The 27,944-nt window shown below is 35.5% G+C and overlaps 3 protein-coding genes across 6 annotated transcripts; all 3 read right to left on the reverse strand.

Moving 5' to 3' along the window:
• Window positions 1–605: 605 nt before the first annotated feature.
• On the reverse strand, window positions 606–5,715 carry LOC147384768 (protein CNGC15b-like). Of its 2 annotated transcripts, XM_086426633.1 has the most exons (8): window positions 5,233–5,715; window positions 4,658–4,733; window positions 3,973–4,528; window positions 2,773–2,985; window positions 2,307–2,599; window positions 2,101–2,212; window positions 1,733–1,969; window positions 606–1,506 (listed from the first exon to the last, which is right to left on the reverse strand). In XM_086426633.1, exons 2-8 carry the CDS (start codon window positions 4,684–4,686, stop codon window positions 877–879), a joined length of 2,070 nt encoding a protein of 689 aa, XP_086282759.1. In that variant the 5' UTR covers window positions 4,687–4,733; window positions 5,233–5,715; the 3' UTR covers window positions 606–876. The 2 variants fall into 2 exon arrangements, with proteins under 2 accessions (XP_086282759.1, XP_086282760.1); XM_086426634.1 differs by lacking the exon at window positions 5,233–5,715 and having other exon boundaries at window positions 4,658–5,178.
• A 1,400-nt stretch (window positions 5,716–7,115) lies between these two features.
• LOC147384769 (29 kDa ribonucleoprotein A, chloroplastic-like) lies at window positions 7,116–12,727 on the reverse strand. Its single transcript, XM_086426638.1, has 5 exons — window positions 12,298–12,727; window positions 10,749–10,850; window positions 9,892–10,188; window positions 8,570–8,673; window positions 7,116–7,360 (listed from the first exon to the last, which is right to left on the reverse strand). The coding sequence occupies exons 1-4, from the start codon at window positions 12,655–12,657 to the stop codon at window positions 8,611–8,613; spliced, it is 822 nt and encodes a 273-aa protein (XP_086282764.1). The 5' UTR covers window positions 12,658–12,727; the 3' UTR covers window positions 7,116–7,360; window positions 8,570–8,610.
• Window positions 12,728–15,171: 2,444 nt separating this feature from the next.
• On the reverse strand, window positions 15,172–26,380 carry LOC147384770 (E3 ubiquitin-protein ligase WAV3-like). 3 transcript variants are annotated; one of them, XM_086426637.1, is made up of 5 exons: window positions 26,066–26,202; window positions 24,447–24,544; window positions 20,952–23,436; window positions 20,770–20,846; window positions 15,172–15,485 (listed from the first exon to the last, which is right to left on the reverse strand). In XM_086426637.1, the coding sequence occupies exons 2-3, from the start codon at window positions 24,477–24,479 to the stop codon at window positions 21,535–21,537; spliced, it is 1,935 nt and encodes a 644-aa protein (XP_086282763.1). In that variant the 5' UTR covers window positions 24,480–24,544; window positions 26,066–26,202; the 3' UTR covers window positions 15,172–15,485; window positions 20,770–20,846; window positions 20,952–21,534. The 3 variants fall into 3 exon arrangements, with proteins under 3 accessions (XP_086282763.1, XP_086282762.1, XP_086282761.1); XM_086426636.1 differs by lacking the exon at window positions 24,447–24,544 and having other exon boundaries at window positions 15,172–15,479; window positions 26,066–26,380; XM_086426635.1 differs by lacking the exon at window positions 24,447–24,544 and having other exon boundaries at window positions 26,066–26,380.
• Between the last annotated feature and the right edge of the window lie 1,564 nt (window positions 26,381–27,944).

A 27,944-nucleotide genomic window follows, 5' to 3' on the forward strand; every position in this document is an offset into this window, starting at 1 on the left:
TCTCTCTATTAACATGACCGTTAGGTTTAGAGGAAAAACACAGAGTTCCTCGAGATTAGTTCCACTATTCTCGGGATTAAAACCCTTTTTTCCTAGGGATGATGTATTTTTCTCGGGAATCCCTAATATCCCAACGGTCATGTTGATGGAGAATCTCAACCCGTTGGTGAGTCTAACATTTTCCTTATTTCTATTATGTATATCAAATCAAATTTTATCCAATCGATCAACCGATTGTCATTTGATCCAATTTGAATCCATTAAAAAACCCATCAGAGTAAAAGATCCGATCCATGACAGCTTGGGATCTCAATGCCATTATCATCATAAGCTTTTGAGCTTTAACATGCTTTACAAAAGGTTAGCACTTACCAACTTAAGAGTTTCTTAATTAGGACATAATCACGGATCATATGGATAACAAATGGGTAAGTCTAATATATGGACTTTTATACTCGGCCCATTATGAAGCAGTGTTTCCTAGGATTGGTCTTAAGGCCTTTAACTTACTTGGGCCCATCTTGGGCCTAAATTTTATCAAAAAAAGCTCAGAACCCTTCAAATATAATGGAACAACATGTTCTACCTAGTACTGGGCCGTGGTAAACATTTCCAAAGCTACTTTAAAACAATTATTTTTAGTACCTAAGAAAAAAATTTATATTTCACAACAATTTGGACATAAAAACACCCCAAATCCATCATTGAAAATTTCTTACAAATTTTTTTTTTTGAAAAAAATAAAAATAAAATGATATTGTGATGTAGTTGTTTTTTAAACATATGTTGGAACAATAAAACCTCATCAAAGTTTACCTCAACTAAAATCTACAAATATATACACAACCCAAACATACACATTCTTCCTTCAAACAACTAAAAGTCGGGCTCCATCGGTTTCTTTAATGAGCTAGAATCTGACTCATTCGTCCTAATGCTCGCTGCAAATCGTGCCACATACACATCCATTGTTTCCAATGTTGGCTCGGGCAACATACTCATCGGGCTCTCCTTAGCCTTGCACTCATCCACATTCTTCCGTTTTTTATACCGACGCCATGCCGCTTGTACGAAGCATGCGGCCCATGTGCGCCATTGGTGTGAGTAGAAACGAAATTTTTGCCTAAGTTGCTTGCTATGGAGTCTACGGAATTGTGATGCAACGAACTTCAAGTCCTCTGCGATGAGAGCGAATGCTTCCACTTCAGAGATGGCCCTGACGGTACGTGTCGATGAAGGAAGAATGACATTTGGACGTGGGTCGAGGGCCCATGTCAGCAACTCCTCTCCACAAAAGTCACCTGGGCCAATTTGACATGAGTTGAAGAACCCGGTTCGACCACCATTGGTAGTGTTGGAATCTAGATTGCCTCGGATGATGAAGAGCATTTCATTTACGGGGTCACCCTCGCGCACTAGGCACGTGCCTTGGGTGCATAGGGCAGGCTTGAGCCTCTCGCATATAGCATCTAGCGTTCTCTCATCCATCTCATCAAATAATGGGACCTATTTTTTTTTTTCCAAATATAAAAAGACAATCCATCAGGACCGAACATAACGTTTACTAGGGCTGTCAAGCGATCAGATCAAACCCAAAATCCAAGCTATTTTGAAACAAATAACTTAGAACCTTGATCAAGGTCTTGGGTTCTGATAAAGACCCATTAACCAGATGGGTTGGACCTGGCCTTAGCATCACAGTTACGATCATTATGGAAGAAATTAGGCTTACCCGGCGAACTAGGTCAAGACATAAGTGGCGTTTGATGTCTCTTCGGAGATCCATGGGAAGGCCTTTAAGTAGAGATTCTTCATCAACACCACGGGTTGCCACCCATTTGTATTGATCGTACCTTCGTACACATTGCCTCAATTCTTGAGGTAGCTGCCTATGATGCATCCATTGCTCTGTATCTCTTCTATTGACCCTCCACTCTTCCAAGCGAATCATCGTTGATTGAAGGTATGTCTGTTAATGATACGTATATATAAGAATTTATACCTTTTAAGATGGAAAATAAACAGATTATAGTTCAAACCTTCAAAAACTACTGAGTCCCCAGTATAAAATGAGAAATATATTCGAATTGATAGACTTACTTGCATATTGCCAATGAGAAGTGCGAAAAGCACCAACCCAAGAATCGCGATGATGATAGCAAAGCTAATTTCTCCAACGTTAGTGCTTGTTGAGAGATTTTGTCCTAAAGAGCTGCACAAGTTGATTGAAGCATCGTTCGTGATAAAATATTGGAGTGTACATAATCTCTGTTCATAGTGATAAAACGACTTAAAAGTTTACTAACCTAAGATTCCTAAGTCCCCACCAAAGAGAGTAGAAGTACTTTTCTAGGAATGTCGAGGATGTAACATGGGAAGTCAATGCATCGACATATATACCAAATTGAAAGAATTTATTAGTTGGATTGCATAAGTCAGTGAGGTTGCTTGATTTGAACCAAGCATCCCTACTAGAGGTATACTTGTTGTGGCAGTCGAAAAAGCTGTTCTTACAATACGCACTCTCAAGATTGCAAACCTTTCTCCAACACACTACTTGTTGTTCGATCGATAATAGGTACCAACAAGCTCCTACTACCTTATAAAAACAAAAACAAAAACAAAAAAAAATCAATAGACTAGAAATTTGACAAAACTATGACTAATAAAAAAAATGACAAAACAATATATACGATATATAGAAATAGGTTCAATAACATAAGTTTCAAGTATGAATTAAGATTAAAAATTAAAAAAAACGATAATGCTTACATGGCTTGCCAACATGTAGAGAATCAAGTTATAACCAGCCCCAGCCCACGCTGTTTCGGTACCAACACCAGTGGCCTCGACAATTTGCGAGGAGAGTGGAAAGATAAGAAAAAGCCTTGGAAAGTATTGGACAATGATGCTGAAGCGAATGACGTTTTTGGTGTTCTTCATATTTTCACCATCTAGATTTGGGATTACAGCCCAAATTAGAACCTGAAATTTGTAGAAAGAATTTGAACTTGAGTATTGAGATATACTAACTCACTAAAAGTGACTCTATGCTAGTCCCTAGTCCAAAGGGAAAATCAAGTGTTCATATAACCAATGAGAACTCGAAAACCAAATAGTGAACTTGAATAAGTTTATAGCCCGAATCATATTCGGACGTCTAGTCCCAGTGGGGTTTCGTGTTGTGAATCCATGAACAACAACGAAGCCTAATGTCAAAGATTTGGGTCGGCTAAATGAATCATGTTCCTTACTACTCTGCCTAAAGCCAAGTCTTTTGTTATTGAGAGTGAATTCATATCTACTTTCACTATGTCCATCCACGTTCTTTTGAGTCTTCTTCTCTCTTTTAGGCTGTATTTGGATTGAAAGAAGTGGAGAGAAGAGAAACTTAATTTCTCTCCACCATGTTTGGATTGACAGGAGAGAACTTGGGACGACTTTGGAATTTTAAAATATCTTAAAAAAGATCTAGGGGGCAGAGTTGACAGTATAAAATAATTACTCTTCTCTACCCACTTAACAATCCAAACAAGAGAAATGGAGAGAAACTCATTTGTCTTCTCTTCTCTTCTCTTCTCTTCTCTCCATTTCTCTCAATCCAAACACAGCATTAGGACCTTTAACTTGAATATTGCTTCTTATTGGAATTGTACTTGGCCTTTGTTGCATATGCCGAGACCATCCGAGTCTATTCTCTTATTTTATTGCCTATTGAAGGCTACTCTACATTTTCCCGAATGTCTTTGTTTCTAATGTTATCTTTCATACACTTTCCGCTCATCCATCTCTACTACGCTCAATTTATAAACATGATGCTTCTTGACGGCTCAACATTCAGCTCCATAAAGTATAACTAGTCTTACTAGGTCTTATAAAATTTTCCTTTTAATGTGATTATATGTGTGACGAGCTTTATAAAATTGAAACAGAGATACTCAAATAAAAGGGAAATGGTAGTTAGTCACGTACCTGTGGAAGGGGTAGTGCCGCGACAAGGTCAACCCAAAAGTCTTGTCTTAAGTATCTCGAGGCAATCTTTGAAGGGTCTATGACAAGCTCTCCTCTCCCAAATACACGAGAGGAAGGCGAAACATAAGCCGTGTGAAACCGGATGAAAATATGAATTATATAAAAGGTATCAGCTAGGGATCGTATGACCGTGAGGGTATCTTGAAGTGGTATTCCTATAGCTATGCACATCCCCTTCCGAACTTCCAACAAGTAAAAAAACAGAGGGTCTACAAACAGAGAAATCAAACATGCAAATAAGAAAATTTTGTTCCATCTGTGTATGAATGGTCCTCGAGGATCCAATATCAGCTTCTTTACTCCTTGATAGTCCTCAGAGAAGACTCTAGATAGAACTCTAGCTTTGAAGGAGTTGACTAACTTCTTGGGTGCCTCGTTCTCCATCTTCTTAGATCTTGGTTCAGGTATCTGTGTCTCGAGCATATTATGAACAAGCGTAATCATATTCTCTCTTCTACTTCTTTTGAATTTTTCAACTTCAAGATCACCTTGAAATCTGTAAAGTCAAGAAAATAAATACCCATTTCAAATCAATTTGCTTCAAGTGGAAAAATCAACGTAACCCATAATTAAACAGAATATCGATCGAAATTAATAAACAAAACAGAGGAAACAGACTACTAACCTTATAGATTTTGAATTACTGTAAGCCATTGAACTCCAATGAAGTTCTCACTGTAGATTCAGTTAGTACCTTCAATCTGATATAAAAGAAGGCCACGGTTTGATAAATATCAAGACATGGATTGGTAGAAAGTAATGGAATTTGAGAACTTAAACACAAGAACTAAAAGACTTTTCATAACTCCCTTCATCAAGGACCATGTGAACTCTTATTAATCTTTTGATCTCAGTTGAAGCAGAAACATTTAAACTTTTTATATCTGAATTCGAACCTCATAAATAACTCCTTACATCAAGGATCATGTGAACTAAAGTATAGGTCAAACATATGATCAATCTTTGCTTATTACTTCAAACAGACCCATCTGATGAAATTTTTTTCTTGAATTTCTGACTTTTCTTAATTTTCAATCTTAGTTGAAATAGAAACTCTTTAACCATATTTTATATGTGAATTCAAACCTCTTAGTTTCTGTTTATAGGGAACATCATAAACATAAAAACAAGACCAAAAATCTGAAATCATAGTGACTTCTACAAGAATCAATAAAATCATGAAATGGTTCAGTCTCTTACCATTAAGAATCACTAATCTGCAGTTGTAAGTTTGATGAAGAAAAGGGTCACTTAGAATGAATCCTATTAAGCAGAAAATTAAGAAAATAAATAAATAATTAGACATTGGAATAAGCTGTTCCTATTGAATAAGAACTGAGTAATTGGATGCTAATGGGTCTAATTAATTTTTTTTTTTTTTAAGAAAGATAAAGTTTTAATGTAAACTAGAACATTAGAAAAACAGATATCATGAAAGATAAGAAAGATTAAACCTGACAATGGGTCTAATTCAAATTTTAATGTAATTTTTTTTTTTTTTTTTGAAAGATAAAAATTTGAATTAAACTTGAACATTAGAAAAACAGATAACAGGTATGATAGAAAGATTAAAACCTGATAACATTGTCACTAAAACTAAGAACAAATGCATTAGTAATAAATAGTTCAAACACAGGAGATAGAAGAACTTACAAGTAATTTGTGGACTCTCTCTCTCTCTCTCTCTCTCTCTCTCTCTCTACAAAGACTGAGTATTTAAAGAAGTTATATTTTCAAAAGCTATCTTTTCCTATAAACAAGGGATGGACTGGAGTGTAGAGGTCTTAAGAGGGCAGACTTGTTATTTTTACTTACCACCCTGGACAATGAAATATATTTGAAATACCTCCCTAATTTAAAGAAGGTTCCATTGATAACTTGACCCTGTCAATGAAGAAGTCCAAATCCTGTATGTCTGTGACTTTATTAACTTACTTGCTTCCCATTCTTTAGTAAGCCACGTGGCACACTCTTCTAGTTAGCTAATTGAGTGTCATCCCATGATTTGGACTTCTGTGGATCCACAGAGGTGTGGGCCAAATGTTCAGGGTTAGTGGGCTAACAAAGAGTGCCACGTATCACTTTGTTAATATCAAGTGGGGGTTATTTTGGGGGCCCATTAATATTTGGTTTTTTTTTTATCACGTGTTGGAGGACAAACCAATGATGAAAAAGTAATCAAATCAAACGACTTCAAATGACCAATCAGTTTAAAGGATTGGGAGTGAAGTACTTATCCAACACTTTGATGTACAGGATTATAAATCTTTGATTGACTAGTTCAAAGTCAAGGCTTGAATTTTTATTTATTTTCACGTTCACTTGAACATACATCATTCCACGAATTCAAAAACCCTTTATTTTACTGTATTAAAATGAAGATTTGACTTACATTATATCATGTCTAATCAAATTACGACACGTGTCCTGAGATTTCTAACTTGCGTAATTCCCTTCCATTGTTTTCTAATTGTTTACTGTGATGTTTGAGACCATGGACGTAGTCAAATTATGAAAGACCGTTACAAAATCTCATCTAAGAGCACAAATTACTTTGATCATCAAATGCGGGCCCACAAATGGATGGTGAATAATGCATGGAGCACTATGTTTCAACAAAAACAGAAATTCATTTTGACTGTAAACTGTAAACTGTAAAGAGCAGTCCTTCATTCGTGGACCGAGTCTTTAAACTTTGACTCACGTTCTTTTACTGAGTTGAGTCTGTGGTTCAGCGAGTGATGGTCTGCTAGTTTTATTGGTATTGCAGAGACCTCCTTGGATGGTGGGCTGGGATTGTCATGGCCCATTAATGGCGGTATGGACGCATTCAACTTAAACAAATCTCTTGGTAGACCGAGTCAACAAAGAGTGTAACACAAGGCTACTGAGTTATGACGCGTGAATTTTACTTAAATTTCAAGGGTTGATGACTATAGAGGTTGAAGATGGGGGCATTTAGTTGAGTTTCTGTTAGTCTCTCTTTGGAGACCGAGGTGAAGGAGTATGTCATCAGTATAAAAACATGGAGTATCTCAAATATTCACCAAAACCATCCAAAAAAAAAATAAAAAAAAAACAACTAAGAACAACAAAGTTCTGCAACATGAAGATTATAAACTCTGAATGACAAATTGTTTGCTCGGATCATCAAATTTTAGTATTCAAAACATGCATCGGACAACTAAAACACGGCTAACAGTATTTCTTGATAAACTCGGGGAGAGCATCCAATATAGCAGATCGATGAGAAGACGAAGAACTTAGAGCGGTGGGAGCACTACGTTTGAAACAATGGCCTGCAGCCATTGTTGAGCTCGCACCAAACCTATTTGAAAAGTCACTAAAGTTTAAGAAAAATACAATACCAACGCAAAACAACCAAAACAGAGCTACTAATTCAAAAACCAAATCAGGATCTTTTAGAGAAAAACTAAGACATCTAAATTAGCTAAATTTACCATGCCAGACCTCTATTATACAAGATCAGTATTTCAATGTCTAGGGGTGGGTCCAAGTTTACAGAGATGAGGATGTTGAGATTGATGAGTGGAAAGATTAGGAAAAATACCATTAGAAACGAACCAATTCAGGAAAATGTAGTAGTAGTAGCTCCAATAGACAATAAACTAAGAGAAAGTTAATTGAGATGGTTTGGGCATGTTCAATGACGAACAATTGCAACTCCAAATAAAAGAAATATTAAAGTTGAAGGTCCTAAAGGAGCAAGAGGAATGTGGATGGAGATGGTGAAAGCAGATATGAATTTACTTTCAATAACAAAAAACTTGGCTTTGGACAAAGTGAAATGAAGAGTAGAATTCATTTTGCTAGGGCTTAAAATGAATCGGGTTCAAGCCATATCTGAGTATATCCATATCCAAATTTTTTATTCAGATATAGACCCGTATCCGAATCCGACTCAGATCTTGTTAGCTAAAACCATATCCGAACCATTTTGATTTCAGAAAATTCACATCCATATCTGACCCGACCGAATTGCTTGATTCAGGTCGGATAATTTCGATCCATTCAACAGTTTTTGCTATATTTTTCTTTTTTTCTAATTGCTATACTATTCTATTTTACTATCACAATTCTTTTATTATATAAAAATTCATGTTATATTAAATTAGTAGAAAAAAGATATTTGGGAAAAAAAAAACATAAAAATATAATTTTCAAAGCAATATATCATTCGGATCTAGCTAGATAGAGGGATGGATCTATATCCAACCCGGATCAAGGGACATCAACCCATATTCGACCTTTTTTTTTTACTCAGGTCCACTCCCACCACTAAATTTGGATTCTGATTTTGGATAAAATCCGAACCATTTTATGCCCTATTTAGCTGACCCAACTCTTTGGGGTAAGGCTTAGTTGTTGTTGCTGCTGTTGTGGGGTATCCTAGTTTAGACATCGCCAGACATCTCATTTGAAGGCTGGGATCCCTAACTATAACTGATATAGAGACTCATTCCATTTAGTCTAAAAAATATATGTAACACATAATTAAACCACTTCCTAATCATACCATAATGATCTTGATTGAAGTCAATTGGAAAAATCCGACAATCAAAATTGGCGTCTTGGCTTGGATTCTGCCATGTTTACTCGGATTGACCTGCCTTTCAACTCCTACACCGTCAACAAAATTACAAATATGGATTAATAAGGAAACAAAATAGCTGGGTGAAAAATAAATTTTAAAAAAAATGCATAAATACCATGATAATGAAAAAGAAATTGAATGATGCAGTTCAGAATTAGTCCTATTTCATGTTTTTTTTTTTTATTATCAATTTTAGGGTAATTTTGAGTCCCTATTTGTTGAGGAAGGTTGTATTTAAGTCTTTTAAGGTTAGTGGAGGAGTTTTAGTCGAATTAGGTTTTTTACTATTTTGAGAAATTTTATATTCTGGGGAAGTAAATTAGGAATAAAGGCCGAGAGTTTAGGAAAGAAAGAAATAGCTACATTTTTTAAGGAAAGGAGCGCACTATCCAAGAAATCATCTTCAATATGTTCTACTTGTGCAAACAATTCATTCGGTTTGAGGGTTTTCTTTTTAGGTGGAGGTTGATCTGTAATGGGTGATTTTGTTAGGATTTGTTGTTGTTGCTTGGGGTTGTTTTTCCTCTTTGTTTTGTTCTCTCTTTGTGGACTTCTTGGCCCCTTTTCAATAAAATTTTAGTTATAAAAATAACAATAATAATAATAAAAGTAGAGTCAAAGTAGAAGTATTAAAATTTATTTAGATAAACTTGAAGGAGATGTAAAATTATTATTATTTTTCTTTGAATAAACTTTTGTTTTTTTAAAGAATTATTTTTCTTGCTTTACCTTGTGGATTCATGGTTCTTTATTGAAATTAGTGATTATTTCTCCATCTCTTCTGCAGCCTAGTTTTCTTCTTAAATCTCAACACTTTTTTCTCTATTTTGTCCATAACAAACTGCAGTTTCAATTAAATGCCATAACATATACAAAAATGATGGTGAAACTAAGAGGAAGGAGCTTGTTTTGAATGGTATTCTTGGTTGGGGAACAAGCTCAAAAATAGCAGTAATGGAACAACGTTAAAGCAACAATGGGCCTGGGCCCACCACAGATACAATTAAAACAATTTTTTTTTTAAATGTTCAAAACGAATTTTTAATTTTATATTTCAAATTCAAAATTTAAATCTTGAAGTTAGCAGACAGAAAATACTAGTAACAGAACAGTGTTACAGCACTGATAGGCCCCACCACAGATAATATTTATTTTTTTTAAACATTTATAGCAAGGTATGTATCTCAAATTCAATTAAATGGTTAGCATGAAACAATAAGAAAAAAAGGTTCTCATATACTTACAGAACCATCTAAGGATGAAATTGCATTGTTGGCATCTTCAACCGAGCTGTAAGTGACAAACCCAAAACCCCTTGACCTACCACTCTCTCTGTCATAAACCACTCTGGCCTCCGTAACGTTCCCTTGCTCACTGAAAAGGGTCTCAAGTGCTACATCATCAACACCCCATGAAAGGTTACCCACATAGACCCGGTTAGGAGCATCGAAACTTGCCCCACCTTGAGACCCCCTTGAAGAAAAATCTTCCTTGGGAGGTGGAGGTCCAGAACTCACCCTCAATGGCCTTCCATCGAGTTCCTGCCACAATATCAAGATTTCTTACTTCAAGACCAAGTAGAATCAATGAACAACACAATCAAGTTCTTGAGCTCAAAAAGGTTAATCTGGAATAAGATTTTTCAAAATTTGAACCAGTCAATTGAGATTGTTAAGTATTTATAAAGACTGATCTACCATTTTAACTTGATTTAATTATGTATTAGGTTGATTGAACTTGAGTTTTTGCAGCACCTATTCAAGTGTTTTACATTCTGGATTAGATGTACATCATCAAATCCTTATCACAAAGATTTGGGGTCGGCTAAATGAATCATGTTCCTCTGTTCCACACTTGACACGTGTGTGTGTGTGGGGGGGGTGGGGGGGGAGAGGAGAGAGAGAGATTCTGGACTCCACTTTTTCCCTTTTTTGTTTTTTAATATATAAAGATGAAAGAAAATATATAAGCGTGGCAAACATTACAAATAATGTACGAGCATAAGAAAATGGAATTCTTAACTAAGTTTGACAATGATGAAGCTTTTCCAATCACCACAAGGAAACACATTATAAACTAACAAAGAATGAGAAAAACCTACATAGCCATTGAACTGCTGTACGGCTGCTTCAACTTCCTTGACTGTTGACATGGTCACAAACCCAAACCCTCGGCTTCTTCCAGTTAGCCTGTCATATATTACCTGGCCATAGAAACCCCTTCAGTTACCTAAGGCTTCATGGGTGTGCATATCATAAGCAAAACAAGGAACTAAACTGTGTAAATTGGTGAACAAATAAACCAAGAAGCCTAGGTCCATACTAAGTCAAGTTTATCATATGTGAAAGTGTAAAGTAAATGATGCTGGTTATGAGAAATTACACATAAAAAACACTGCCACATGACATGAATGTGCAAGGATGAGTAATTCTGAATGATCATACATGCATGTCAATTGTTGATTCACTTATGTGCATGTGCATGTGTTTATATTAATCACGTAGTCATACATTGTTAAACCTCTACATAAGCCTTTTAAATGAAAATTTTCTTTATCATTCTTTCTTAAGTTGATATAGACGAGAGGCCTTTCTGGTGCCACACATCAATGTCAGACAAACACACGGTAGGATGTTGTAGATGGCACAAAACGAATCAATCCACGTGCGTGCCAGGTGAATAGATCAACATGAGCTTTGGTTTACAGGTCAACCAAGAGATTGACAAACATTTATCCATCAGTGGGCTCAAAGGAATCTGTTATGCATCATGTCAAGGAGATTAGGACTCTATTACCAAGGCACCCATTCATGTTATATCTTTCAAAATCAAATATTAATGAGGTTCGCTGATGGTTTTGGTTTTGAAGCCAAGAGACCATTCAACCCGAATTATCGTTCATTCTGCACCAATTATTGAAGAAATACATTACACTACATGTCGGTGAATGAGAAAGGGGCATTTCAATCATTCCATGCGTTAATAGCTTATTTTGTGTGTGTGTGCGCGCATGTGTACATATAATCCACAAAGAGAACATTTGGGAAAAATTCAAAACATTTTACTTCAAAACCCATATAACCTTATCTCTACATTGAAACCATGGTTTTAAATCTCTTCGGATACCGGCTTGCATTCATCAATAATTTACACTGTGTCTCAACAATCACATCATCTCACAAGATGTCTGGGACCATATTTTGAAAATGTCGGACGAGTCAGTAAAACTCAGCCGAGTCAACCAGGATTTTGTAGATTTTGGTTAAAATAATTAATTTTTTTTAGAATTTAAATATTTATTATGTAAATAAAACATAATTTTATCGCTAAATATTTTCTGATCTATCTTATTTTATTAAAAAAATTATAATTATTTTAATTTTAATATATATAAATCAATCAATGTAAACCGAGGTAAAAGGATTGTCTCGTACAAGACGAGTTGAATCGTCCGAGACAACTCGGTCTCGTCCATGGATGAGACGAGACTACAAACCGAGTTTTAAAACAGAGGATAAAAATCCCAAAAAATTAATAAAATAGTTGAATATTTCTATATAAAAAAAATAAAAACAAATCCAAATAAAACAATCTAATATTATAATTCTTAAACCCTAAACCCCCGAAATGAAAATGAAAGAGAAAACCACCTCGACCATCTCGACATTTCCGACTCGTTCGAACAATCCAGCCAGCTCAGCACTGTCGACACTGAAGGGAAGATTTCCAACAAAGAGCTTCAAGTCTGGGGAGAGACTCACTTCACCTTCTTCACTCGAGACCTCCTCTTCTTGATCCAATTCAGATGAAAACGTTACGTTTCGGAAAAAACGAGACGACAAACCATCGTACCTTCTCGTTGAGAGAAAAGCTGAAGAGGAGATTGAAATAGGCTTGTTTGGGGGTTTGAGTGAAAAGGAAAGAGAGAGGGAAAGATCTGTGGTTCTGGAAAAAATTAGGGTTTTTGGAGATAGAGAAGAGAGGACGAGAGAAGAAGAATACGCAGCCATGGCTGCAGCAGAGGAACAAAGCGATGATAACGTTTGAAAGAACCGAGTGGGAGAGTGAAGCACACAAGTGTTTTTGTGTAAGAATATATAGTTTGGGTGGTTTAGATATGCCCCTCTATGTTTTATCAATATTAGAGATACCCCTGAGTTTTCAAACTTATGATATGCTCCTTTGACCTAGGTTTTCTTAAAAAGACTAATATAAATGACCTATATGCGTATATATTCGGCTCAAAGTAATACCTTATTTCAGTTTAGGATTGGCACGACATCAATAGTGTAGCGATTGCTATGATACAGTAGAGATCGTTACTAGGGCTTAAAATGGGTCAAATTTTATCAAAAATCTGAGTGATCTAAGTCCGATTTAGCAAGTTTAGTTCCTTCAAGTATATGGATTAAAATATGGGTTGATGTCCATTGACCCAAGTTGGATACGAATTCATCCTTATATCTGACTAATATATTCCTTTGTATGTTATATTTTTTAAATTATTTTTATCAACCAACAAGTGTTGGGCATAATTGTCAACGTCTCTTTTCAAAAAGGAAGAGAGGTCTTGAGTTCAAGTCATATTTTGCAATTTTTCTCAAAATAGTTTAAAATTATCGGTCCCAAGCGACCCAAATCAATTAATTCATTCGAATCCGAATATGGGTATAATGAAAACAAAAAAGGTTCAGATATGATTTGGGTTGATGGGATCCGACTTGGATTCTTATACAAACATGGCTATATTCATATCTAACCCGAACCCGACCCATTTTAAACCCTAATCATTACGATAGGTAAAAACGTTATAGGTTGCCCTACTGATAGTGATCTAATATTATGATACTCTAGCGATTGTTGTACTCAAAATGTGCTCATCTTCCACCTCTAATTAAAAATCATTGGGTTTTCTTATCAAAATTCGTCATCTTCAAACTCTAAAAAAATATATATGTAAAAAGAAATTACTTTCATCTTCAACCTTAAGATTTTATTTATTTTGTCCTTCAAACCTTGAGGTCAAATAGGATTTTTATTTTAAGTAGAAAAATATAGAATTTTGAATAAGAGATCTAGGGTTTTCTATAAACGATTAAAACGAGATTGAAAATGTCTGGTTGAAGATAAGATTGAGTAAATTGAAATAAATCTATCACAAAGATTGAAGAACTTGAAAATAATAACTCATTTTATGAAGAAAATCAAGAAAAGATTTTAGTCAATAATAATAATGTAATTTTGAGGTAGAAATATATAGGATTTTATTTAAAGGGATAAGACCATGATGAAAGGGATGGATTGAAGATAAAGTTGAATTCATTAAATATAATCTACCATAAAGATCGAAGAACTTGAAAATAATTGGTTTTAAGGAAGAAAAATCAAAGTTTTCTAGTTATAGTATGAAGATTTGGGTCAGTCTATTAGAGAGGAATGAGCTCAAGAGAAGTACTTGGATTTGGAGTTTGCTACTCGTAAATGATTTAGGGGATTTTGTACTTCAAAGTGTACCATGGCCCATAGTCTCATACAGTCGATCAAATGATTTATAAACGGCCAATAATGAATGCTTGTCCCCTTTTGTGGACCCTCAACTCAACACTCTAATTGACTTTTTTTTAGGAAAATTACTTAAAGGACCTTGACGGAAGGACTTTTTTCTAAGTAGTCCCTAAGTTTTGGGCAGTCTCTTAATAGTCTATTTAGTAAATTTTTCTTTTTTTTTAATAGTCCTTGAACCCCTATTTCTCACGATTGAATGTCCTAATCTTTCAAATTCACCATTTTCATCCAAAAAAATTGGACTTTTAACATCTCAATCAAGTTTTTGAGATTTCATTCCATCAAAAAAGATTTAAGAAGGAAGAAGAAGTCATTTTCAAAGATTTTTCCCAAACATTTTTAAAATGTATGTAAAAAACTATGAGGGTTTTTACTTTTTTTACTTCGTTTTTAGATAAAAATCGATCAAGAATAGTTTTTTTGTTTAAAAGTATTTAAACAAGTCGTTATGACAAGTTTTAGTCAACCTTTCTATTTATTTTAGTCGAAAAAACTCAAAAATTGAAAATTGGTGGATTTTAGCAATGTAGAGTTCACCACTTTTTATTGTTGAGTTTAACAATAGTGAGTTCAACAATAAAAATTGTAAACTTGACAATAAATAAAAAGTGGTGAGTTCATTGATAATAAAGGACCATTAAAAAATAAAAAGTTTACTAAATAGACTCTCAATCCAAAACTTAGCAATTATTTACCCTTCACTAGGATCCCTTAAGTAATTCTTTCTTTTGTGAGAGATTTTTGGATCTCCCACCCCTTGAGATACGAGTTATAAAGATAATAAGTATTTTCTTGAAATCTATGTTATAGTGATTGATTGAGTTTTTCTCGAGATGCAAGTTACAGTTGATGATCAACCAAGGTCATCTTTTTTTATGTAACTTCTGAGTTGTGGCGCCTCGAAATTTTGGCATGGTCCCCTCTGTTTATTTTAGCATTCCAAGGCGTTCAACCTGCACTTGATAAACGACATACAATCTTGCATGTATACATACAAAATATTACAATAGTAGAAGCCTACATACATCTAATAACGTATAATAGATAAGAATGTAGAAGGATAACAAAATACAGAATTATACAACTATTTCTCATTCTAACAAAAGTCCTAACGCTCGATAAAAAAAAATTCATAATACTCATAGACGAATCTGACACCATTAGGGGTATAGCCCTAATACTCACCAAGTAACGGACTCTGACTGTCTATCTGACCCATCATATGATTCTCACTCGTTTTCTACACCTGTCTCGTCAAGTTTCGGATCTGAAACTAAAAAATAGAGAAGAAAATGGTGAGTAACAATGGTTACCCAGTAAGGAAGAAAACAATTTCTACCAATAACCTCTACTAACATAAACGAATAAATATATTGAATCATTTTAAAATAAGTAAAGTTTTACAGAAGAAACTACGATAAACTGGTACATATAGTCAGGGATGAGCAACTAAACATTTTAAAACTCACATTACATCGATCAGCAGTACTCACTATAACATTTTCTTTTTATACAAATCTAATTTACCAAATGGAAATATTAAACATACATTTCATTTTATATATCAAAATAAGGCAACAGATACATAATACATAATGGTGGAGTAGTGGAATTAGAGAGTTTGGATTCACGACTAGATTTCTCAAAACTCCACTATTTATTTTTCTCAAGATACGAATTGAAAACTCGATTTTACATGAGTTCTAGTTGTATCTTCTGATGATGTATCAGAATCTCCTATCACAGTTTAATATCGCTTTAATCTAAAAGGACACCGATGGGGTGTCGGCCAAGGAGCCTCCAACAATCAAGTTAGACCTTAAATAAATTGCAAAACAAGTAAAATATAATAAGTGTCAGAGAGTTTTTTTGTGTGACTTGTGTCTTGAGTTTGAATGAGAAATGTTTCTTTATTTATAGAGTAGTTTCTTAAAAGGTGGTTAATAACCTAGTTGTAACCCTTCACTCATGTTGTTTAGTATTTATGACAATAAATAACCTTAATGACATGGAATACCCATTCCTCTTGATTCTTGTAACTTTCATGGGGAGTGGTCTTAATGTACAATTGATCAAACTCGATAACTTTTCAATTTTCGAGCTAACTCGGTCGTGTTATGTATCCATTATTTCTTTGATCATCATTAATTCTCTTGCTTCTTACCTTGTCGGTTGCTAGAGTGTTTTGACTTAAAGAGGTCAATCTTCTTTATAACTTGTAATATTGGAAGTTAAATTGAATATCTGCATCTCTTTGGGTCTTACCATGGAGAGTAATGGGATTTAGGAGTAGCTGAAACTTCTTAATGTGTGAGAGTGAGGGGCCGAACCCTCTAGGTGTCTAAATGATGGAGGGCCAAACCCTCTAGATGTTTAAGTGAAGGAAAACCGAACCCTATAGGTGTCCAAGAGAAAAGGGAAGAAAAGGAGTAGAACCCTCTATAATGTTAAAGGGTGGAGGAAGAAGCAAAAGAGTCGAGCCCTCTCTTTGAGTGGGACGATTTTAGTTTCGGAAGGAGAGGAAGTCGAATCCTCTAAAATGTTAGAGAGAAGAGGAAGAAGAAAAGGAATCGAGCCCTCTCTAAGTGAGATGGTTTGGCCCCACCTCACTTTAATGTTTTATTCGGGTTAGATATTTCAGGTTGGACCTTGGTTTGTTTGCATTCAATCTACCTATATTAGTAATTTTACTAATCCCAATGAGAGAATATTTATGATTCCTACATTTTTCTTATATGAAATGTTATTGTCCAAAAATATTTAGGCTTTTCAAGGAGTGTTTGATTGGAATTATTGATTTTGATTTCCGATTATTAAAATCATAGAAACTAATTTCCAAAAAATCTTAAAGTTCATATAATTATACTATTTGTTTTTAAAAGCTATTTTAGAATATAGCATTAAAATATGATTTGCTGACCACGTTTCTACAAATGCGACCATTATGGAATGTTTCTAGAATCTCATTGTTTAAAATATATTTATTTGACTGGATCGAATCAGGTTGACTTGACTCATGGAGTTGAAAATAGAGATACACTTATACCAATAGTCACGATTTGCGGTTGAATTTCCTAGAAACAATTTTTCCACTAAGGGTATGTTTGATTGCATGGAAAGTGACTTTCCATGAAATTTGAAATCCATGGAAAATTAGTTGTGGAAAATAGGTAGGGTTGGAAAATCAAATTCCATTGTTTGATTTCACTTGGATAAAATCATGAAAAAAATATGAGAAAAAATAAGAAGAGGAGAAGGAGGATGTGGCGACGACGAGGGCGACGGTGGCGGCGACAACGGCGGCGGTGGCGATGGCGGTGGTTGCTACGACGACGATGGTGGAGGCGGTGGCGGCAACGACGACGACGGTGGCGACGGCGACAACGACGACGGTGGCGGCGACGACGACGACGACTGTGGCGGCGACGACGACGACGACTGTGGCGGCGACGATGAAGGTAAGTGAGGAAAATGGGGGGAGAACTTGGTGGTGGTGGTGGCGGAGGAGGTGAGGGATGGAGAAGAAGAAAAATAAGAAGAGAAAGAGAGAAGGTGGTCGGAGACGGAGTCGACGGCGACGGCGATGGCGATGGTGACGACGGCGATAACGACGACGGCAAGATTAGTGTAATGGTGGTGGTGGTGGTAGTGGTGGTGGTAGGGAATAATTTAGATGGAAAACATGGGTGGATTTCATTTTCCCACCCATATGGGTGGGAAAGTGAAATCCATGATTTAGTGGACTTTTTGAATGGGGTGGAAAATGAATTCCATTTCCATGTGCAATCAAACACTTGAAAAATGTCATTTTCCATGGAAATTGATTTTCCACCTTATTTTCCATGTGCAATCAAACATACCCTAATAGTGATTTCACCTTCCAATAAGAAAATATTTTTTACCCTACCCATGATCTTTCTATGATTGGGCCGTCACTGGAAATTATTTTTCTAACCAAAACGATGTTTTCTTTTGGTGGGAAAATATTCTTTTATCCCCTCTCTCACAAGCACGGTTTTCAATCTTGTCCAAGATCGAGACGGATAGACAAGTCAAACTTATTTGACGAGAATTAAAACCATAGTTCATTTGTCCCATTCTTGAACGAGACAACTCAAATGTAGCGGATAATTCGTCTAAGATGACTCGGTCTTGTTCATGGACGAGATGTCAAAACAAATTTTAAAATCATGCTCACAAATGACCCCATCCCAAAGTGAAAATACTTAATAACTCGACCCCCTGAAAATGATTGTATCGTTAAGGCAAGGACAATCCTAATTTCATTTTTTTTTTTTTTGGAGTGGGGGGTGAATTACTTAAAGGATCTTGATGAAGGGACTTTTTTCTAATTAGTCCCTAAGTTTTGGGCACTATCTTAATAGTCCGTTTAATAAATTTTTCATAACAATCCTTGGACATCATCTCTCACATTTCTCACAATCGAATGCCCTAACCATTTGAACTCATCATTTTCATCCCAAAAAATTGGAGTTTTGACATCTCAATCGAGTTTTAGAGATTCAGTTCTGTCGAAAATGATTTAAGAAGGAAGAATAAGCGATTTTCAAGGGATTTTTTCACTTTTTTTTTCTTAATTTTTGGATGAAAATCGATTAAGAATGATTCTTTTGAGTTGAAATCATCTAAACAAGTCGTAATCTCAAGTTTTCAGTTAATCTTTTCATGTATCTTAGTCGAAAAAACTCAAAAATTGAAAATGGGTGGGTTTTACCAATGTTGAGTTGACCACTTTTTATTTTAAAAGTGGTGAACTCAACAGTAAATAGTGGTGAGTTCCATAGTAAAAATTGTGAACTCGACATTAAATAAAAAAAGCAGTGAGTTCGTCAATGATGAAGGACCATTAAGAAATCAAAAAGTTTAATAAATTCTTATCAAGATATAGTACAAAACTTAGGTACTATTTAGAAATAAATCCCTCGAAAAGGTCCTTTAAGTAATTTTTCCTTTTTTTATATATATCAAGATTACCCCAACTTGATTAACAAAAAATTAAATAAATAAATAGTAAGATATAACCCCCAACCTAAAGCTAACATTTACTCTTATAAAATTCTCAATCCATCTAAGATCACTCTTTAACACTCTTTAAGACACCTTTAGTAATTCTCACTCCAAAAATCAAGACCCAAATTAAACATAAATTTAAGAAAACTTTTTGTAATATTTTAGGGAACAAATGAATTATAAAACCAAAAATTTTGTTTACTTGTTAAGTTGGACATAAACGACAACCTTAAAAAAAAAAAAAACCCTACAACCATGAACATCAGAACAATCTTGAGAGAAGAACTTCTCTGTTGACTGTATATTTTCCTTCATTATTGGGTGTGTCATATCATAATGAAGCCCCATGACCTTATATTATAGTTCTCCTCCTCCAAAAGATCGGTCTTTTGGAATAGTTGGTTGGTTCACATGGTATCAGAGTGCTAAGTTCGTATAAATCACGAATTTGATTCTTTCCACCCTTATGTGTGAGTCCCATGTTGAGTGTGTATTTTCCTCCATTGTTAGGTGTTTCATACCCCCAGTAAAACCCTGACCCCTTATATTCATAATGTTATTACTTGAGTACTGATTTCTTATGGACAGAGAGAGAAGTTTGAAAAAAATCCTGATTTTCAAATTAAATGTAATAGGAAAAAATATTATCTAATTAAAATGGTTGAAGCATGCATAAAGCACTGTCCTAAAACGAAATTCACCCTTGCTACATTACCATAGTTTGTAGGCGTTCGTTCTGCAGGATACAACAACCTATGGATCCAAATGGTACTTTAAAAAATCAGAGATCAAGTGTTTTAAATCGACTAAACATTGGATATAATTAAAGAGAAAGTGACTGTTTAGAACAGTCACAAACCTAATTCAGAATATAAATAAAGAAATGCGTGCACCCATATAAGGTATAAATCCTAGATTTTGCACCCCCTTGCGCGCAAGTGCGTAGACGCACTAAGGTTTCCGGACTGGTAGATCCAAATCCTTATTGGAACCTTGGATTTTTCTCTTGGGCCCCTGTGTGCACGCGTAAGCCCGCCCACTACTTCTATCCACTTTAAAGCTATTAGAAGTACAACTATTTAAAAATTGCAAATCAATTATTCTTCTAGACGATGCGGAACTAAAATTACTCAAGACAAAAAATAAAACTATCAACTAAAGCTTAAAGCAATAAAGTATAAATCATAAAGCATAAAACATAAAACCAATTTAGGATTTACCCTATGATTTAATAATTATTTTACCAAATGGTTAAAACCTATTGAATATTAAAGGGTTTTCAAATTAAACCCTTTAAATTCCAACACATAATTCTCGCCCTCTCCAATAGATCGGTCTTTTCAAGTAGTTGGCTACTGAACACTCTAAAGGGCATTTCAGAAAATCCACACTATTTTAAACTCCACAATAAGGTAAAACAAAGGTATTTAAGACTACCATCTTATTGGTATCAAAGTTCAAATTATTTAAAAATAAAATAAAATAAATCAAATATCAAAAGAAAGAACAGATATTAAAAGAAATACATTTAGGTGGGGTTTCTGGCTCAAACAGAGGTGGACTACAGCTTGTAAATAAACCACAGCAGCAGAAGCACCACAACCTGCCCAACATTTAAACCCAAAAAAGAAAAGAAAAGAATGAGAGATCCTAGCATTGTTTCAGTAGGCCCAAAAGAAAGAAAAGAACAAGAGAAGTGACATCTCACAATGAACTAAGAAATCCAACATTGGGTGGCAGTGGCGGTGCCGGTGAGAGCAGCGGTGCTTTGGTAGGTGGAGGTGTATCCATCACTAGTCGGAGAAGATGGTGAGGAAACTTCACAATTGGTGGTTAAGGTCTTTTAATAGATTTGGTCTGGTGCAACTTCCTTTCAAACCTCCCAACCACCATTCAATGTTGCCAAGAATTATAGCTTAAAATAGATCCAACTAACATTCAAAAAATGAAGTCTACTTTCAAATGACATTCCTCATGAGGCGATGAGATGTGTTGCAACGTTCGATGATCTTTGGAAAATCGAAGATCAAAATAAAGAAAAAACTTGTATAACAACATGTATGTTTATGCATCAAAGTGAAGAACAAACCCATTAAGAAAATTAATTGAAACACGAGAAAAGGTTTAATAAAGCCTTCCTAAATCATTTTCTCTTCTCTTCCAAACCAGTTCCCTTACCTCTCCCCATTTTATTCACTTAGAAGACAGAAAATTGACGATTTTACTCCCACGCCAAACAGGGAAAAAATGTACAATGCAAAAAAAAAAAAAAAGGAAAACTGAAGGAAAGCCTAATAACTATCATAGTTGAGTTGGGCTGGAAATGACTGAGTCAACCGGACAGGTCGTGGTGGCTTTGTCGATGGAACACCAAAGAGTCTCGATTGGGATTGTGTAAGCATGTCAACCATGAACGGTGTCTGGTAAGCATGTATGAGGCTTGATCTATGAGTTGAATCACCACGGGCTGTGGCCCTCTGCCACGAATGTGAGCTCAGTCCTGACAAAACATAAGCTCTACCGGACACCTCATACAAACGTCGGCTTGCCATCCTCTCTTGCATCTCCTTGAGCTCTGCATCCAATGCAACACAAAGTTGATCACCCGAACGAGCAGAAACGGTTTCTGACAACGCCCTCCGACAGATCTCGAGGACCAACACTGCACCGGCAAGATCACCTCGTTCAGCTGCATTTCGTGCCTCTGACATTGCCTCGGCTGCTTGTTGTCGGTTTCTCTGCCTATCCACCTCTATAGACGTAATGAAATCTCCGGAAGTTTCAGGCCTCATGATCGTTACTTCTTTGCCTTCCAAGCCTATGGTTTCTTTTGAAACAGGATCTCTATACACACATCGCACCTTTAACAACGATGTCTCATCACTGGAACTATGTTCCACCGGAACATTTACAGTTACGAGAAAATCCCTCTCTTCATCTGCGTACAAATCCCCAACGTCAATAACACCTGTCCTGGCATCATTCATCACACGGGTCGCATAACTTCCCGCTTTTAATGGTCCGAGATGTATGTCCGAGTGCACACAATCAAACCCCACTTGTAAGTCTTGCACGACCACACTTAGTAGTCCACCGATGCACTGAGCAAAAGCATCTTGAATCTCATCCTGAGCCTCAATGAAGGAGAAGGTCCCCCCTGAAGCTTCTGAAATTGTGTGCATCAATGCAGCATCGTGATCTGCACCAAATCCAAATGTGTGAACCGGAATACAAAATTCTGAGTTCGGAAGGAGAGACTGGAAATTCGGCTGCTGGTGGGCCCCACGGAGACTACCGACAGTGAAAGTGTCGTGCCCATCAGACAACAATATGATACTGTCAACGGGATTCTTCTCCGTGCGGTCTTCCATCACCTTGGCACATTTCCTTAGTGCTTCGGCAATGTTGGTCCCACCATTTGAGATTTGGGAGTTAACGGCCATCAGAGCTTCAAGCCGCCCAGAATCCGTCATCCGACGGAGAGGAAAGAGGCGATGGGCGGTGGACGAGAAGGCTATAACTGACAACCGATCGGATGGACCGAGGTTTTGTATCACGAACCCCATCGCTTGCTTTAGTAACGCAAGTTTTGTACCTGCCATGCTTCCACTGACATCGAGCACCGTGACAAGATCAATTGGAGCACGAGAAGTTTGAGAGCATCGTGGCAATTCAGCTTGATTATGTCTTGAAATTGTAAAAGGAGCTTTGAGATGGATCACTATGGTAAAGTTCTCTAGAGAAGTTGACCGCTGAACAGCTGAGACTTCGGGGTATGTTTTTATCTCTATAGATTCAATATCTTCAGTGGAAGAGCATTCATTAGGCAAATCAGGTTGGCGATCTAAGGGTTCGTCATCGTTGAAGACACATGGTTCGGGTGTTTGGGAAATAGTTGCATTGTTTTGATTGGAGCCTACACGAGTGGGACGGGACCTACGTGATATGGTCATCAATGAATCATCTTGGGACCAATCTATAGGATACAATCTCGCATTTCCGTGGGGGAGATCCAAAGTAGGACCCTGAAAAGGGATTTCGTTCCATTTGGCTCGGCAAATTGGGCACACTCGGTTGCCATGTTTTACATTCAAAGTGATGCAATGGAAATGGAAGACGTGTGAACATTCTGCGGTGAAGAGGGCATGGCTGTGGCCTGATTCCATAGTGCCTATACATATAGCACAAGTCCTCTGCAATATAAAGAAACGTGGGTTAAAAAGGTAGAAATGACAGATAAGATAAAATTGAAGAACGAAGATTTGATACATTCAAGACTACGAACAGCTTTGATTAAATGCAGGGATTGTTACATTAGAATAACTCGGTCTTTATACTTCGATTGAATATTTACAATTCTCCAAACACACAAGGGTCTCCATGAAGAAAATTGAGGAAAATAGTATAACAAATTCAGAGAACTCATACTACTTATAAGTTTGATTAAAGGTTAAAAAACTACAAAACCAAATAGCTTATTCAAAGTGATTCTGCATGATTCATTAACAATGGATGTGGTTAGTATTAAAAAGCAACATTTTCCAAGTTAATTACTAAATTCTATAATTTCTTTAGCTGATTTTGACATTTTGTTGAAATTTTCCATTACTGCAGTTTGGTATAAAATAAGCATTGCCGCAATGCACGCAAAACTTAAATAAAAATTTATAAACATATAACTTCACCTGAATATGGTGAAGTTCAGAACCAACTACAGAGTAACTGCTCTAATAAACTGGATAAAGTGACTTTGAGATTACTAAAGTTTTCAAAACTAATCAAAGAAGAAGTTAACTCAGTCATATAACTTAGCTTTGTGAATCACGCCGAAGAAGCAATAGGACGACTATCAGTCTATCACATCAGCTCAAGAAACTGTTTATATCTTTTAACCTTAAGAAACTGTCTATATTATCCTGAGGAAGATATCCTCCATATGATCAAAACCCTTCGATGATCATTGGAATTTGCATCAATTTAAACAGAGCAACCACCTCGAATGCAGAAAAGAGAATAAAATCTCACACAAAACACAAGGATTTACATGGTTTGGCAAAATTGCCTACATTCCACGGGTGGCGATGAAAGTTTCTTATTGATGAAGTCAATACTCATGAAAAAAATACGATAATATGGTTTTCAAGAGAAGAACTTATATAAAGTGTCCTAGGGCTTCCATCGTAATTTCTAGTATTGAAAATACCCCCAAAAGTTGTACAGACACCAAAAACGTCATGAGGCTTCACCTCTCAGGGGCCGACAGGCCCCCAAACCCCTAGCACCCTATGACGAACCCGAGTCCTGCATAACTCCATAGAAGTAACTTGAAATTAGGGTCATGAATAACAAGGACAACATAGTACATCTTATTTATTCACCAATTTACTGATTGTAAGCTCTAAGAGAGTCACCATAACCCAAGATTCATACACACAAGCACAAACCCATTAAAGTTTTGTATGGGTTACAAATAATTTGGCTTAAAATGGGGGAATCACTCTCATGAAAAAGGAGAAAAGAAAATCAAGGACCCAATGAAAGGTGCAAATTTTTCTGACTAAGGTAAATTCAAGACTCCTGCATTAAAGATGAAGACCTTTCAAGTCAATCAAGAAACAGTACCACAACATACCCAGTAAAAAAGCTAGAGTGAATCAAGAATTACTGTTAGATTTTTACACTTTTCCCTTGATGAAGCATATTTGCTCAAAAGCTAACAGGTATAAGTAGACAGGCTTTTGTCAAAAGCAGAACAATGCATATGGAAGAGTGTGGCAGCTACCCAATGAAAGCTAATTTACCCCTCATGAGAAGGAGAGAAAGGAAAAGTGCCCTCTAATTTTCTCCTTTTTATAAACCAAATGGCAACGGTCCTTAAAGGGAAACTACTCTACTTTGTCCCCACAACCACAAAAGCCACAAAAAAAAGTAAACAATTTGACCGAAAAAATTAAGAAAAAAGCCACAAAAAAGGGGGAACCCATCATTTTATTTGTAATTTTATAATATAAATAAAGTGTAAGAAATTAAAATTCCAGAAAATCAAATAGAAATTTACCCACAAAGATTATAAGATTAGTATGCAAGAGTTTAGCATGGATACACAAAATGGAAGCAAGAAATGCATATAATTTCAGCATAAATAATTTTAAAAAACCAGAAAAAAGGGGTACCCATCATTTTATTTGCAATTTTTTAGTATTAATAAAGGGTAAGAAACTAAAATTCCAGAAAATCAAATACAAATTTACCCACAAAGATTTCCAGACTAGTCAAGAAATGTAGCATTGAAAGGCAAAATGGAAGCAAGAAATACATATAATTTCAGCAGAAATGGTTTTAAAAAGCCAGAAAAAAGGGGGACCCATAATTTATTTAATACAAAAAAGGATAAGAAATTAAAATTCCAGAAAGTAAAATACAAATTTACCCACAAAGATTGCCAGACTAGTCAAGAAATGTTGCATTAAAAGACAAAACGGAAGAAAGAAATACTTATAATTTCAACAGAAATAGTTTAAAATTTTATTTGCAATTTTATATTATTAATAGAGGATAAAAACTAAAATTCCAGAAAATCAAATACAAATTTACCCACAAAGATCATTGAAACACAAATTAAGACAGAATAAAAAAAAGGATCTCATTGCAATATCTAATATGCGAACATTAGAGATACTTTTAGTTCATTAAAAACTTGTAAACTATTAGAAAGATCTACCAAGAAATTCTGAAAAAAAAAATCGAAAATCGAACGGAATCATAAACAAAGAAACAGAACCCAAAGTTTAAAACGTAAGGGAAAGAAAAAAAAAAAAAAACCTTTGAGGATCGAGGAAGTGGAGTAGAGTGAGAAGCGACATCAACAGATGGAGACGACACCTCTGAAGTCTTAGAACCACTGAGATTAAAACTGAGAGCGACCTTCGGTTTCCACCATTTGCTTCCCATTTCTCTGTAAAAAAAAAAACTCTTCAATTGGTTCTGAATTGGGATTCAAAACTAGAGGAGCTCAAATAGATGAATGGAAATCAAAGAAACTGAGGAGATCTTTTTGGGGATTTTGAGAGTTTGAAACAAGAGAAGGAGAAATAGAGGAGGTTTGAATGGAAGGATTCAAAGCAGGAAAAGTCGTTCTCTAAGAAATCAAATCTAAACTAAACTAAGTCGAGAAAACGACTTCGTGTGCGTGGCGAAGAAAAATGTGTAATTTTTTTTTATCTGTCGCCATTAAAACTCGTTTGTTTTGACTTCCATTAAGTACTCAATAGTGGCGGCAGAATGGTTTTAATTCTAAGGGCACACGTTAAAGTGCATTAATTACACCTGGGAAATTGAATTTTGTAACGGAAATGCCTTAAAAAAAACTTATCTTTTAACCAAAATATTTATAATATATAAGTAGTTGCTATTGCCACACCAACTTTTACTAATGCCACATCAATTCTTATGTAAATCACCAAAGATTTGCACGTTATTGGTGTGGCAATAGTAACTCTCTAATAAAAATCTATGTCTAATTGTATATACAAACAAGATATACAATTCCTACATGACGAATTAGATCTCAAAAACTCCTTGAAAGCGGGGGAAGTTAATTCAGTAATGGATTTTGTCTCTCTTTTGTATACCTTTGCTAGCGTAGCCTGTACTCGAGGCTCTTTCAAGTTCAAGCCTATAGTTGAATACAGAACGCGATAACAGTTCAAGTGCTGAAGATAAAGCGTACTTATAAAATTGTGCGAGACTCTGAACCAATTGAAGGTGAAAAAATTCAGTGTTATTCATTAAATCAAAATACCCTAAAATGCTTTATTCCCCAAGTGTAATTTAAATGGAGTCGAGCTACATTGACTTAGCTCGACACTGAATTAAATAATGCATTGATGTGACAATGCACAGGGAGTCATAGATTTTTTTTTTCCTTAAGATATAAGAAAAGAAAATTATGATTATCTGTGCACTATCACGTCAACTCAATATTTTTCTTTGAATACTGATGAATGCATGTGATTTTAATACGCAGTTGATGTGGTAAGGGCACAGAGCTACACATCTTTTTCCTATGTATCTCATTGAAAAAGATTTTTGGTTCTATGTCCTTGTCGCGTACCAAAACCGTGTGCATTCATCCTACTCTTTTTTCCTTTTAAAACAGTAGAGAGCCTGACTCACATAGTCAACTTGCAACCTTACAAAGACTTTTCTCATGACACGTGGAAGAAAGAAAAAAAAGGGTTACATACAATTATGTATAAATAAATATTTTAAAATTAAGATATATTTTTTAAATATATAGAATAGACTCAAAGATGCACAATATCTTATTTTTCATAAAGAGTTGTGTTGGTGTAACATTGAAATTGACATTATTTCACACATTGGTGTGGAGATACTTCGCACTCATATCTCGATGAAAAGCATTTATGGTTCTGTAAACACTTCCACATCAACCATGCGTGAAATGATGTCAATTTCAATATCACTTCAGCATTTTCCTTTCATAAATAATAAAAGTTTATATGACATGATTTAATAATAAAATCACATATTGGTGTATTTTCATAATATGATGCCATGATAATATCACACTTTACCAAGTAAATTGAGCTCATATTATAATAAGAGAAACCTAATTGAGTCAGCCTCGGGATAAGCCTTCATGAAACATGTAAAATGCAAAATCTTTATAATTATAATA

The sequence above is a fragment of the Akebia trifoliata genome, chromosome 15 (assembly GCF_017979445.1).
Source record: "Akebia trifoliata isolate Shusen 1 chromosome 15, ASM1797944v1, whole genome shotgun sequence".
In the NCBI taxonomy this organism is placed as follows: domain Eukaryota; kingdom Viridiplantae; phylum Streptophyta; class Magnoliopsida; order Ranunculales; family Lardizabalaceae; genus Akebia; species Akebia trifoliata.

Bases quoted from the DNA above. Each gene is read 5' to 3' on its own strand.
- LOC147384768 (XM_086426633.1), bottom strand. From the start codon at position 4,686: ATGGCTTACAGTAATTCAAAATCTATAAG. The intron at 4,529-4,657 runs GTTAGTAGTCTG...TTGACTTTACAG, and splicing joins AGTAATTCAAAATCTATAAG to ATTTCAAGGTGATCTTGAAG. The intron at 2,213-2,306 runs GTTAGTAAACTT...CAACTTGTGCAG, and splicing joins TGGGGACTTAGGAATCTTAG to CTCTTTAGGACAAAATCTCT.
- LOC147384769 (XM_086426638.1), bottom strand. From the start codon at position 12,657: ATGGCTGCGTATTCTTCTTCTCTCGTCCTCTCTTCTCTATCTCCAAAA. The intron at 10,851-12,297 runs GTGGTTTTCTCT...TTCTATGGCCAG, and splicing joins GAAATGTCGAGATGGTCGAG to GTAATATATGACAGGCTAAC. The intron at 8,674-9,891 runs GTAAGTATATGA...TTGACGGTGTAG, and splicing joins TTTCATCCTTAGATGGTTCT to GAGTTGAAAGGCAGGTCAAT.
- LOC147384770 (XM_086426636.1), bottom strand. From the start codon at position 26,194: ATGGGAAGCAAATGGTGGAAACCGAAGGTCGCTCTCAGTTTTAATCTC. The intron at 23,437-26,065 runs GTTTTTTTTTTT...TTTATATTGCAG, and splicing joins CACTTCCTCGATCCTCAAAG to AGGACTTGTGCTATATGTAT.